This window comes from Petromyzon marinus, chromosome 12, assembly GCF_048934315.1.
Source record: "Petromyzon marinus isolate PM22_M1 ecotype Great Lakes invasive population chromosome 12, UKy_Petmar_22M1.pri1.0, whole genome shotgun sequence".
Taxonomy (NCBI): domain Eukaryota; kingdom Metazoa; phylum Chordata; class Hyperoartia; order Petromyzontiformes; family Petromyzontidae; genus Petromyzon; species Petromyzon marinus.
In genome coordinates, this window is record NC_133678.1 from 7683555 (window position 1) to 7697648 (window position 14094).

General features: G+C 50.6%; 2 protein-coding genes across 2 annotated transcripts in view; one reads left to right on the forward strand and one right to left on the reverse strand.

Annotated features, from left to right (window-relative positions):
- Positions 1 to 682: 682 nt before the first annotated feature.
- Positions 683 to 5113, reverse strand: LOC116941607 (uncharacterized). The gene is made up of 2 exons (XM_032952817.2): positions 3431 to 5113; positions 683 to 3067 (listed from the first exon to the last, which is right to left on the reverse strand). Exon 2 carries the CDS (start codon positions 2922 to 2924, stop codon positions 2037 to 2039), a length of 888 nt encoding a protein of 295 aa, XP_032808708.1. The 5' UTR covers positions 2925 to 3067; positions 3431 to 5113; the 3' UTR covers positions 683 to 2036.
- A 5548-nt stretch (positions 5114 to 10661) lies between these two features.
- Positions 10662 to 14094, forward strand: part of LOC116941604 (laminin subunit alpha-1-like) — a 132036-nt gene continuing 128603 nt past the window's right edge. Inside the window, exon 1 of the mRNA XM_032952810.2 lies at positions 10662 to 10809. Within this exon, the coding sequence (XP_032808701.2) occupies positions 10722 to 10809 (88 nt within the window). The 5' untranslated portion in view covers positions 10662 to 10721. The remainder of the gene's footprint in view (positions 10810 to 14094) is intronic.

A 14094-nucleotide genomic window follows, 5' to 3' on the forward strand; every position in this document is an offset into this window, starting at 1 on the left:
TGGATTAGCATAACATTTTTAAGGGCTGTGAGATGATAATTTTGACGAAAAATACGCCTATATTATTTAAAGTTTCATTCATTATTGAGTGCCGTAAGCGATACACCTGGCTAATTGAGGGGTAGAGTGCCCTGGTATATCCCACGTGCTCACAAAATCCCGTAATTTGCATCCGCTCCAATTGCAGCCTGCGATGCTATTGAAATATAATTATAGAATCTCCAAACGTAAAACGCGACACGAAGGAAGGTCATCAGACTCAAGCCATCAAAACCACAGGCCGATTCTGAAATGCACAACGCAATGCTGCAGTGGTTATACTGTTAAGGTCAGCGCTAAACCGGGACTGTCTGGTCCTTGACATGCTTGGAGACGCAGCAGCGAACGAATGAAGAATAACCAAGAATATGAATAAGCGATCGAATCATCATCGCTATATTCGCAATGTTTACTTTTTGAGCTTCGGAGAACAATACTTATTTTTTTTTGTTCCTGCAAAACGCTAGGGGATCGTCCCTTATGATAAGGCGGAACACGGCATGTATATCCGGCCGTTTAATTTCTAGAGCAGACCGCAGTTACGGTGATGTTACATCCACCCGGGAGTGGCAGCATCCAGTGAATGGTTTTGAAGAGGCCGCGTTCCACAATCGCACGTTGTCATTTATTTTCAGAGACTGGAAACCGTTGAAAAATATAAATTTATTGTCAAACCTTCGGTAAAGTAATAAAAAAAACATCACCGAAAAGCGGCCCATCCTTAACTTTACATCAATGATTGAACATCCAAGAATAGTCATCCGCATACGATTGTAACTGTATACAATTTACGCGTGTACCGACGTGTTTTCTTGCCGTTGTTAAATCACATGGATATTGTTTGCTGTGATTAATCGTGGGTAGCGCGTATGGAACATCGCGTGGGCAACTCACGAAGGCAACTGCACACAGACATCTGTCGTGTCGTGGAGCTACCGTTCCCTTTAGCAACGACTTGCAGTCGAGACCGAGACGAGAGCGAAAGCATTTAAAGCCGAATGTCGAATCGAGGCCGTCTGCCGGCCCAAACCACGCCACAGCAAACCGTGCATTGATCGACAACAGCGCAGCAGGAGATTAAGGTGGCCACATACACATAACGCCACAACGACCTCCTATGTTTACATTCGTTGCGAGGTTCTATACCCCGATGAAGCAGTGCGGCGAACGCGACCAATTCGCCGTCAATGCGCCCGGGCTCGTTAGATCTCGGAAGCTAAGCGGTGTCTTGAGTCTTCAGTTTCAGTTGATTTATTTTGGTATAGCCCTGTGAGCCATTCGGCTCTTGAATCGGGTGCAACCAGAACAAACAAACAAAACAAAAACACGAACAAGAAAAACATCTTAAAGTGACTATGTGTGACTGTGCAAACAGAAAATCCATGGAAAAAAAAACAGCAAAATATTCCTGAAAAAAGGACTTGGATGGATTCCCGCAATGGCTTGCCAATTGTTGTGTGCGCTGGGCTTGCGAGGTTCTTAGGAGGTGGGAAGTGCCGAGGTTGTCACCCTTCTTATGCTTGGCGAGTTTATTCCCACACGAAGCCGAACGCTCGTGAATGGTATTGGCCAAATATTTCGATGTAGGACCCTGCAGGCTTTCCTGTGCAAGTAATTATATATGTTGTTATTATTCTATGGTTTATTCATTAAAGCACAAGTGTTCATTTCACACGCGCTTTTTATCGAACCCCTACAAGTTAAGTAAGGAATATTCGTCGTCCTCATGCTTAAACAAAATGAATTAAACATAAATCGAGTGCGTGTGACAGATGGTTTAAAATGAAAGATCGCTGTGTAAAAACAGCGTTTATTATGGAAAAGTCAATCGGTCATCACCACGATTCCACCCACCTACACCTCGCCATCGTTTTGCTTCCTCCTGCTAGACGTGTACGTGCTATGTACGCGTTGATTGCAACGTGTAAAAAAAAAACTCCCGTTGTTCTCATCAACGTCGTCAATGCGTCCGTCGCTGGTGTGTGAATGCCCTCGTCTCAATAGCCCGTCGTGGATAGCTGCGAGATGCTCTTTGACTGCAGCTGCCTCAGCTTGCGCCACCCTTCCAGGCAATCGAAGAGGGCAAGGAGCCCTTTGTCCACGACCGCGGCCAAGGGGTCCGCCAGCGGGTTGTTCCGAATGTGAAGCCCTCTGTCGACTGGGTGGTTGGCGATCCTGGGCAGGCGGACCAGTTGATCCAGGTCTAGGGGAACAGTCCGGATCTGGTTGTAGTCCACGTTGAGTGTCTCCAGACGGGTTATCTCGCAGATGGAGGCGGGCAGGGCCTCGAGTCTGTTCCTCTCGGCGATCAAAGTCTCCAGCCTTTGCAGTTCCCGAACGCTGTCCGGAAGTCCCACGATGTCGTTGTAAGACACGTCGAGGAACGTCAACGCTTTCATGTACATGACGCAGCGGGGGACACGCCCGAGGGCGTTCGCGCTCAGGTTGAGTTTGCGCAATTTCCTGAGCGCCACCAGGTCGTCTGGCAGGGATCTCAGTGAGTTGCTGGAAAGGCTGAGCACCTCCAGACTCTGGCACTTCGCGAGCTCGCGCGGCACCTCCACGAGGCGATTCCTGTTCGCGAACAGTGCCTTGAGCTTCCTCAGCATGCCGATCTCGGCGGGGAAGGCGATCAGATTGTTCCCATCGAGCCCCAATACCACCAGGTTCTCGAGGCGGCCCGTGGCAGACGGCATAGTCGTCAGTCGGTTGCGCCAAAGGCCAAGTTTTTGCACTTCCCTGAGCTCGAAGAGAGAGGACGGTAGCTCCGTGAGGTCCAGCCCCTCCAGGCTGAGAGAAACGAACCGGTGGACGTATTTGAGCTCCTTTCGCAGGGCCCTCGCGGATAAAGCCGGAGACTTGCCACGCGAAGGGCTCACTCCCATTCTCAGCACCGGTGCGACGTTTGCCCTAAAGATGGCCCGTCCCCCTCGCAGCTTCCTGCAAGCGTCAATTGCTTTCACGGATACCTTTGGCAACGTCACTTCATCGCCCTGGTACGCGTCTTTCTTTCTTGCTCACCTGCAGCCTATGCAATACAACGCGGAGGACGATAGGTTAGAGCAATAGGACTTAACTTGTACAACAACACTAACGACCGTAACATTGATACCACTGCGTGGGGGTTTCGCCGTTGTTGCTGTGTAACTTCTCCCACGTGCCTTCGGATTTCACCGCGTGTCGCTCTGCACGTTGTCCGACGTTTCGCTCCACGTGCCTCTTCAGGAGCTGAATTAGAGAAGCTCCCAGCGCGTGGAGAGAAACGTCGTGACACCTTTCGGAACGACACGCGGCACGACCGGAACAAAACACAAATCTATCGCAGAGTCATCACTTTGGAAGCTTTCAAATGTTGTTTTAACTGCACCGTACGCATACGCCACTCGGTTACCGTCACACACGGCGATGTCAACGGCGTGGACCGATCGCGGCAGTCAGGGGGGCGGCAGCAGCAGCAGCAGCAGCATCGTTCCCGCTGCCTCCTTAACCTTCACGCAAACGCAGCGCCTCCGTGGACCGCTCTCTCTGCACGCGGCTCCTTTGTGTTGTTTTGTGTTGCGCGCCGAAATTGCGGCGGCCGCATCCGCGCGTCGCAGGCCGGTCGCTGGGACGCATCGCCGTCGCCCCTCTCGGAGTGCGAGCGGCGCGGTGCGCGGCCGCCCAAAATGCGCAGCGCGGCTGGCCGGAACGCGACCTTCTTAATTTGCGGAAAAATGCGCGGCGTTCACGTCCGCGGCGGGGGGACATTTGGCGACAGCGGTCTCACGATACCCCGGGGGAAAGTTTGAAACAAAAAAACCTCTAACCGCCGACCCCCCCCCCCCACCGCCCCCCCACTGGCATAGACGCATCAAGCCCAAGCGGTCGTCGCGATTTTGCGAAGCTGGCGCTCTTAGAGACACTTAACGTCGACGAGAGCGCGAACTTAATCAGCGCTATCGCGTGCTTTTATTCTCTAGGCGATACTCCAGCTGACTCGGTTGTGGCGATGAGTGTTACTGGGGAGGAGGTGTGTTAGTCGAGGTGCTGAAACGGTGCCTCGGAGACTCCATAAGGGGTTCTTCTTCCTCCTCCTCTTCTTCTTCATCTTCTTCCTCTTCCCCGTGTGGAAAACTGCAATTGCAATGCGCGCGTCAGACAACGGTCAAAGCACACAGCTGTTGCGCCGAGTTGTGAAATGGCTGGCGGGCGGGTGCTGATGTGTGCTTTAAATAGAGCAGAGAGAGAATAGGGCATGAGGCACCACTGGGTACACGAGGTACCGTAGGCTAAGCTTAACGCATCGCCGAAGCATGATCCGCATGCTTTGGAATAAGTGCACCAATGTTGGAAGGTACACTTTACACGGATGCGAATTCTGAAGCGGCATAAGTGCAGCCGATCGTGACTGACCGATGTCAACAACAGTGATGTTCGAGAAAAGACTAGCAATTATTAAATTCGACGCAACTATAATGAGTTTACTTGGTTCTTTCGGTAATGTCACGTAGGTAGAAAATAAAAATAAAATAAAATTGAAAATAAATTAAATTAAAAATAAAAGCAAAAAACCCACGACGTTTCGATCGCAACACAAGCGGTCTTATTTTATTTTTTATTTTCTATCTACGTGACTTTAACCGAAAGAACCAAGAATATGAATTCCTGCAGTCACGAAAGTTTTAAGTCAACTATAATGAGGTCTACGATATTTTTTACCGGTTAAACATCGACAATGATACGATCAATGATGGTGCCGCGTGAACAATTCGTCACGGAGGTTAATTGGTTTCATTTCCAGGGCAGGGTCATATCAACATTCTATGTGGATTTTTTTTAAGCCATGTAGGATTTTCCAGACGTTGTAGAACTTGGGGTTGTGAAGTGGCCAGGAGATGGCGGTGCTGAGTGTTACACCTTTTAGTTTCCTCCGCACTCGAAGCCAATCCCTCATTCACGAATTCACTCATCAGTGGAGGAGCCTCATGAGAACGTGCCTTGAGGCTCAATGCGGGTTCCCTGAGTAGCATGATGTATAAAAAGAACGATGCGCCGATGGCCTATTGTAAGTGAACCAAGTAAAACAAACAAAATGTGAACACATTACCAGACGTGCTTTTAACGCCGTCCATTTGCGATGTGTTACCTTAAACAGGTGAGGCGTTAAGCGTACAGAAAATACCTTAATATTCGTGCAATAGAACACGGACATATATATACGGCAAAATTCTTGCTTAACGCGTGTTTACACAACGTGTTTTCGCCTGAACGTAGTTCTTACATTCGGGAACAATTTTCGCACAACGCAGAACGCGCCCGTTATAACGCAGAAGGCGCCCGTTATACCGCAGAAGGCGCCCATTATAACGCAGAAGGTGCCCGTTATAACGCAGAAGACGCCCGTTATAACGCAGAACGCGCCCGTTATAACGTAGAAGGCGCCCGTTATAATGCAGAAGGCGCCTGTTATAACGCAGAAGGCGCCTGTTATAACGCAGAACGCGCCCGTTATAACGCAGAAGGCGCCCGTTATAACGCAGAAGGCGCCCGTTATATCGCAGAAGGCGCCGGTTATAACGCGGAAGGCGCCCGTTATAATGCAGAAGGCGCCTGTTATAACGCAGAACACGCCTGTTATAACACAGAAGGCGCCTGTTATAACGCAAAAGGCGCCCGTTATAACGCAGAACGCGCCCGTTATAACGCAGAAGGCGCCCATTGTAACGCAGAACGCGCCCGTTATAACGCAGAAGGCGCCCGTTATAAAGCGGTCTCTGATCGGTTGACGACGAACTACTTTCTTGAGCGGTGCGGTTGAGCGGTGTAATACAGTACCTCATATGTTCGCGAACGCAGGCATTTCTCTTTCAGTCTCCAAACGCAATTCCAAGAATGTTCGTATCAGAGTAGGATGGAGTGCTTTTGGTAAGCTGAACTTGAGTATGCAAAACAATCACATATCAAAGGACCTGCAGAATATTGCCAACTATAACACGTGGATCAGAAACGTTCACAAAGATAACGCAAAATGGGCCAAAAGCGGAAAAGTGTGAGAATCCGCATGGATAGATGCATGCTCAAATTGCAATGAGAGACAGGAAAATACAAATACGGATCAGGAACGAACACAAAATATTGCATGCACAGTTGGATTCGGTAGGACAATGCCCTGGAAGCGATGATGCCCCATGGACGAGCCTGGTGAAGGAATGACAGTCAAAGGAGTAAAAAAAGTGCTCTATAGGATAACCTCAATTTCCCTGGACGTTGAACGTCTGTTGACATGTGAAGGGTCTGGAAATTCACATTTGCTGAAAACAATTGCTCGCGGTCGATCTGATATTGGTTTTATTTTCGCGTTATAATCATTAACAGGTGCTTGCTCCATGAACACAAATCACATGCATACGCAGCATAAAAGACAATTATCTTCCATATAGCCTACACAGGTTATTGGGGAAAGGGCTGTTAGCGATTACTTACGAAGGCCAGAATGGTGTACAAAGTATAAGTTTGACCGTTACAGGGTCCGGTCGCCTTTGTCTCTCTAGTGGAAATGTTTACACACCGCACCATGCGCTCAATTAAAAGCCGAGTTGACCTAGCGGAGGCCCAGAAGCGGTTCAAATATGTGCCACTATTATTGCTCGCGAGCGTAAAGCGAACTCGGGTCGCCGGGATTTCCCATCGCCGGGCGCAAACCGCTGCGCCACCGCTCTCTTTCCACCGCACACACACACACACAGCCCACACGGCTTAACACGTAGGCTTTCGCCGACCAAATATCATCCGTAATAGAGGTTAGTGCTGAGGCTTGGCTCTCCAACACATCGGTGTGCTGTACTAGTGACGAATTGGCCACGTTCTGTTTTACGTGACAAACCTTACTATTTGGCCGTGTCGGGTGGTGGCGGGTTTTAACGACACACTTATATATTTACACGAACTAACCCCCCCCCCCCCCCCACCCCCTAAAAAAAACCCTCTATTATGGACAACCAACACGCACGACAGACGAGCACCACGCATTTATTGATCTCGCGCCCAACGCCTGTGACGGGCGTGTGAAAGAGAGGGTCTGGGGATGGTCACGATCGCTCAAGGGGGTACACTGGGGTATTGAGGTGGGGGTGGGGGGAGGTCCTCTGGGACCACCACGGCGTGCCGCCTGAGCGCCTCGCTGACCGCGAGAGAGCGCTCGCTGCTGCTGCTGCTCGCTGAAGCCCCCGCGTCTCTCTTTGAGCCGGAGCGCGTCTCTCGTGCGCAGAGTGGAGCCGGAGCGCGTCACGGTCACACGCACACCGCGCGGTGAAGAGAGGCTCGGAGCGAAGCGGCCAACGATTGACCGACCGCCCCCCCCTCCCCCCTTCGGCGATTCCACCGGTGGTTCACGAGCGAAATTAAATAACAGATTATTTGAAGGCGCGGACACCCAATTCACAAGTGGGGTGGGGGAGGGGATCAAACATTATCCTCCTGCGTGGGACTGCGGGCTACGAACACCAAACGCCATCGACCACAGAACTTTGCACGGCCCCATGTATACATGTCTAAAGGGCGGTGGGTGGGTGAGTGGGTGGGTGAGTTGGTGGGTGAGTGTGTGGGTGAGTGGATGGGTGGGTGGGTGAGTGGGTAGGTGAGTGGGTGGGTTGGTGAGTGAGTGGGTGGGTGGGTGGGTGAGTGGATAGGTGAGTGGGTGGGTTGGTGAGTGAGTGGGTGGGTGGGTGGGTGAGTGGGTGGGTGAGTGGGTAGGTGAGTGGGTGGGTTGGTGAGTGAGTGGATGGGTGAGTGGGTGGGTGAGTGGGTGAGTGAGTGGGTGGGTGAGTGGGTAGGTGAGTGGGTGGGTTGGTGAGTGAGTGAGTGAGTGGGTGGGTGGGTGAGTGGGTGGGTGAGTGGGTGGGTGAGTGGGTGGGTGGGTGAGTGAGTGAGTGGGTGAGTGAGTGGGTGGATGGGTGGGCGGGCGGATGGGTGGGTGAGTGGGTGGATGGGTGAGTGGGTGAGTGGGTGGGTGAGTGGATGAGTGAGTGGGTGAGTGGGTGGATGAGTGAGTGAGTGGGTGGATGGGTGGGTGGATGGGTGAGTGGGTGGGTGAGTGGGTGGGTGAGTGGATGGGTGAGTGGGTGGGTGAGTTGTGGGTGAGTTGGTTGAGTGAGTGGGCGGGTGTATCGGCAATTCACCAACTATCAGTTACAGCAATGGAATGATTCAATCACGTAGAACTGCATCTGTATTTGTTGCACAGCATTGACCATACGAACTCATCATCACAGATGATGTTGTTGTCTTGTGTGTACTGCCTCGGCTCTGCTGTGTGTCTCGATTGCTCTGCAGCATCGTCCACCTTTGTGCTGTGCCTCGCTGTATCGATCAGTCTTGTTTGTAATGTGGGTATTTCGGTTGCTTATTGCCTTGTTCGTGCCGTCTCATTTATATATAACACGTAGAGCATCGTATTTGTACGGCACTTTCTTCTGTATTCTTTGTACTGTGTTTAAGATCCGTTTTGTTTGTAACGTGTGCCACTTCTGCGTTGTCTGTCCCCGTTAATGTCCTCGCCTGTGCTGTCTCACCCCCTGCTGTCTCTCCCTCGTGTCATGCCTCTGGGTTGTGCCGCCCACCGCGCCACCAATCCACCCACCGCGCGCACTTTTGAAATATTTTGCGTGACACATTTTCAAGATTCTAAAATGATCGATTTTTTTTGTTATTGCACGACTCAATCAACGTGTTGCGCTATGATCCTTAATAAGTCATTTCATCTCGATCGGCAGTTATCGCGTGCTCAGCGCCAATTGCCCGTGAACAAAATCAATCGGAATGCGCCCGATCCCTGTGGTCACTTAAGCTACAGTAAGTAGGTTCGAGCCTGGACAGAGGCTGCATTGGTGTGGGAGCTGTCCCGGGCTTTAGGTGTACGTGTGTATGCATGATGAACTTCTTTCGCTCCTAAGCGGTGGCCATTGCAGAGAAATATACTTCTATGCTTCGGAGTTAATCCTCCCACGGCTTCACCGCATTCGCAACTGACTAGCGTGGTGATGATGTCTGCAAATTGGTAAAACAAAAAAAAAACATTCCCTATAATATCCTGGCACATGCGGGTGAGATGCCCTCATCCAGCAGTGGCTTTACAAAAGGTTGCGTAACACGGCAGAATCGCGGCGCGGTTACGCCGCTTCTCAACTCTCAACAATCAGCCCTACCATCAATCGCAGCCGCGTGTTTATTGGAGATTTTGTATTCAAATTCGTAACACGCGCCCTATTGTGCAAAAACAAAGGTCACGACCACTTGCGAGTTGAGATGATTCCCGAGAGAGGCAGCCGTGATTCGTCGCAGCACGAGTTACTCCACCAGGTTTGAGTCCATGCACCCGTGTCAGGACCCATACGTCACTGTCGTGGAGGAGGTGGGGGTTGGAGGAGGTGGGGGTTGGAGGAGGAGGTGGGGGTTGGAGGAGGTGCGGGTTGGAGGAGGAGGTGGGGGTTGGAGGAGGTGGGGGTTGGAGGAGGTGGGGGGTGGAGGAGGTGGGGGTTGGAGGAGGTGGGGGTTGGAGGAGGTGGTGGTTGGAGGAGGTGCGGGTTGGAGGAGGAGGTGGGGGTTGGAGGAGGTGGGGGTTGGAGGAGGTGGAGGGGTGGAGGAGGTGGGGGTTGGAGGAGGTGGTGGTTGGAGGAGGTGGTGGTTGGAGGAGGTGCGGGTTGGAGGAGGAGGTGGGGGTTGGAGGAGGTGCGGGTTGGAGGAGGGGGTTCAAGGAAGAGGAGGGGTGGGGGTGGAGGAGGAGGTGGGGGTTCAAGGAAGAGGAGGGGTGGGGGTGGAGGAGGAGGGGTTGGGGGTCGGAGTCGGAGGTGGGGTCGGAGGAGGAGGTGGGGGTCAGAGGAGGAGGCGGGGGTTGGAGGAGGAGGTGGAGATGGGGGTTGGATGAGGTGGGTTAAAAACAGGAGGACTGATGCTACCCTGTAATTGCGGAGTTTGTAGTGAAAGGTTTGAAGGAAGTAATGCTTTGGTAAACGCCGACTCTCTCAACACACCGGCGTAGTTTCAAAAGCCAACAGCATCAAGTACAGCAGGGCTACTTGTTGAGAGATGTGTTGTAAATCGCGATTCATATCGATGATGGCGATTATGCATATGTATGGGGGGTGGGGTGGGCGAGGAGCTGTGGCGTCGTGCTACACAGCCCAGGTGGATCAATCGAGTTCGACACCATGGCCAAGGGCTCCTATCAGCGGCGACTAATATCTGAACCAAACCTGGGCACGCCGCTCCCTTCAACCAACCCGCAACTGACCAGCGGGGTGAAGTATAGTCAAACAAGCACGTGGGGGAGGATGGGGGAGGCCGTCATCAGCAGAGGACCGCCAAACGGGCCGCTCACGTCCACGTGTTTGTGTATTGTGCCCAACGTCGAATCCACGGATTTGTCTCTCGTGTGAGCCCAACATCGCACGACCCACGACCACCACCACCACCACCAACCCCACCACCTTTTTTTTGTTTGCCATGCACCCTGTGCCCAACGCCAATGGTCAATCCGCGCTGCGGGAGATGTGACGGATGACGGAGTTGCTGGAGGGTGGGAGGGAGTGGAGGGCAAAGGAGGAGGAGGAGGAGAAGGGGGTGGATGGGTGGGTGGGTGAGCGTTTGAAGCGGGGTTTTCGTGCGCTGTGATCCCATTCATTGCGCATTTACTCGCCGCGCCGAGGATGGCGATGATGACGATGCCGCTGCTGCTGCTGCTGCTGTGGGCAGCACTTGTTGCGTTGTCGGCGAACGCTCAAGCTCAGCAGAAAGGTAAGGGCATCCCGCAAGCGTTACACTGGCTCTGAAGCCACCACCACCACCACGCGAAGACAATTTCGCCAGTACGAGCGCGGCGTTGCTCGCTGATAAAGGCGCTGCCGAATTTTGTTCGAGCCTTTGCTTTGTTGTCTTTTCAGTCTTTTTGCTTAAACTAATCGGACACGTTAAATTTCGATTTAAAGCTTTCGTGACTGCAAGGATTCATCTTCTTTGGTTCTTTCGGTAAAGTCACGTAGAATGAGAATAAAATAATAAAATAAAACAATAAAATTCTCACGACGTTTCGGCCACAACACAAGTGGCCTTCTTCAGGTGAAAGGAACAAACCTGTCGGGACGACAGAGCTAATCGGACACGGTTGTATTTTACGATAGACGCCACTTTTTATATCGTTTATGACATTGCTATGGTTGAGATTGTGTATAACTACTGATTAGATAACCGTGTACTTTTGACTTGAAGCTTTCGTGACTGCAGGGATTCATATTCTTGGGTCTTTCGGTAAAGTCACGTAGATAGGTAGATAGGTTCCTTGAACGTAAATAGTTTCGTTGAACGTAGATAGGTGCTTTGAACCTATCTACGTCACTTTACCGACTTTACCGAAAGATCCAAGAATATGAACTGTGTACTCGTATCAAAGAAACTCATGTTTTGTAGGATTGTGATGGTAACTCATTGGACGTGAAGCAAATAAAGTATAGGATTCTACTTGACAGTCACGACAGAGAAGAAGAGCGATATCTGTAACTTTTCTCAGTATATTTTTACAGACGGGTACCAGAAGCCGTTTATCCTTCCCGTGAGTGGAGCGGCAGTAGTCTTCAAATGTTTATTTTCATTCTCTAATGCTCGCGTTACCGAATGATGTACGATCTGTTTGTTTTAACACCGCACCTCTCTGTACCTGTGAAATGTTTTGGTTTCAGAGGGGAGGGAGGGGGGGAAATGGAGGTTTTCAGGTATTCGCAGGAGCGCACCAAAGAGACACTTGGTTTAGCTCCCTCGTTAAACCAACCGCTGCATTAAAAAAAAGATCGATGGGGAGGAGGAACGGACAGAGCCGGAATAATTCTGGGCTCAAGTTCTTTATATTGTTATGCGGGCACAATATGATCCTCTGTATTCCCGCAACGGGGCCCCGTACCGGAGTTTAAGTCGCAAACGCGGTGGCTTGTTGGGTTGAATTCTCTTAGATGCGTGGTGCCTGGTTTAGTCAATCCGACTGTGGTTTGTTTTTTGAAGAGATTTCTGGTTGGTTTCAAAACAACACGCTCCTACCGCGTGTGTCTAATTTTAACCCCTACGCTTTAAGAAGAACAAAAAAATACTTATCACATCTTTCTTAACGAGACATCCTGTCCCCCCCCCCCCCACACCGCCAACCCCCCACCCATCCCTTCACCAACTCGCAATGCTTAGCGTGGTGAAGTTTCGTCCAAACACCCCGTTACTGTAGGCTGTGGTGTCGGCGGCCTTCCTTCATCGATGGATTGGGAACGACTGGGATTTGGATCATTAAAGTAATAATTACTTGATGTAGCGGATACCATTACGAAATGCGTGACATATACTAAGGTTTCCAAGATAACATCGTGGCTTAAAAAAAAATTGTTTTGGTTATCGACACTTTGTGAAATGTAATTTTATGTTACATGGAGCAAGGAGCCTTTCTCTGTCCCTCTGTTAACTTTGGACAAAAGATTCCCCCATCCCCACCCACACCCCCACCCACACCCCCATCCCCACCCCCACCCACACACTCCCCCTCTACACCCCCACTAACCAGTCATCCAGTACCCACTGTGCCCCCCCCACCTTCTCCAAACCGTGGGAAGGCCTCTCCTCTCCCGCCTCCTAATCTCTCTTCTTCTCTAAAGCTACTGAAGGAAACCCTTGGCCTCCGGGGCAAACGAGTTTCGTCATTTACATTAACATTTCACCCTATGCATACAAAACTTATAGGCGGCACAATCGGGATTCCTGTCATGAAATCAAATAGCCATTCATAACGGTGAAGCAATACGAGTAGTTTGCATTTTGTGACTTTCATTGGCGTGCGAGAAATGTACGGACTATTTTTTAAAAAGTTACGTTTTGTTGATTTTTATTTTTTTGCTTCGTACTCACCGTAGGGATGCTGACGTGGTGAAATAGTTGGCTCACTGGACCGGCAGTTTAAACAACGGGAACAAGTTTTTCTTAAATCCCCTCTGGCCCCCCTCTCTATTCCCAGCAGTAAACATGAGTAGACCACCGTCAATCGGCTAGTCGCGTCTGGTGGGATAAAGGGTGGATACACTCCCACGTCGTCTGAGCGTCGAAGAGGAGGCCTATACCCAGGGCCGGAGTAAGATTGTGCAGGCACCTGGGCTACAGGTACTGTGAGGCCCCCAGTAATATTTTTAAAAAGGAAAACAAAGTGAAAGAAAAATAAAATGTATTTGTTACAAGGCTAACAACAAATAAAATTCAGCATTCACAAATGAAAAAAAACTTTTCACTTCATCTCTGGAGGCCCTCCAAGCTGGCGGAGGCCCCCTGTGCTGCAGCCCCTAAAGCCCCCCACGCCTTCATCAGGCCCTGCCAATACCCTGTAGAGAGGCGCTTCAGTGCTCCCTCTAGTGGAGGATATTCTCTCGGCAGCGTGAGGTGGTGCCAGGGTATGGCCCAGGGTTTGTGCTTGGTGTAATAGCGCGCACAGGCACTCCTAAAACAACGCGTTCAGTGTTTACAGACCCGGCGAGTGAGCTTGTGAGTAGCATGGGGTGAGAATGTCGTTTTGTTAGGTTCTTGGAGAGCGTTGCTATGTACATTGTTCTGTGAAACTGGTTGGTGAATGTTGTTGTTGAGTGTTTTCTGGTATTTCTTAAAATGCAGTGACTTGTCATTGCGATTGGGGGACGTGGCAAAACGTTTGTAGTCAAATGGTACCCAACGTATTAATTGCGCATTATAATTACCGGTGGCATAAGTGTGGTGATGACGGCAATCACGAGCGGTTGTACGAGTCACGTTTGTTTGACCATACTTCACCACGAAGAACGCTCAGAAGAGATTGTGGGTTTGGCCCAGGACTGGTTAAATTTGCTCTCATTTCTGCCGCTACCCATAAATTTAAATCAAACTCTGGTTACCATTGCACTAACCAATGCACACCACCACTGCTTCCACACTTTTTGAAACCGACTAAGCTGACATTGAACATAGAGTGGTATTACTTTTGCTTACGATTTTTGAGTTTTGCTATCGGCAATTTTGAACAGCATAAACAAA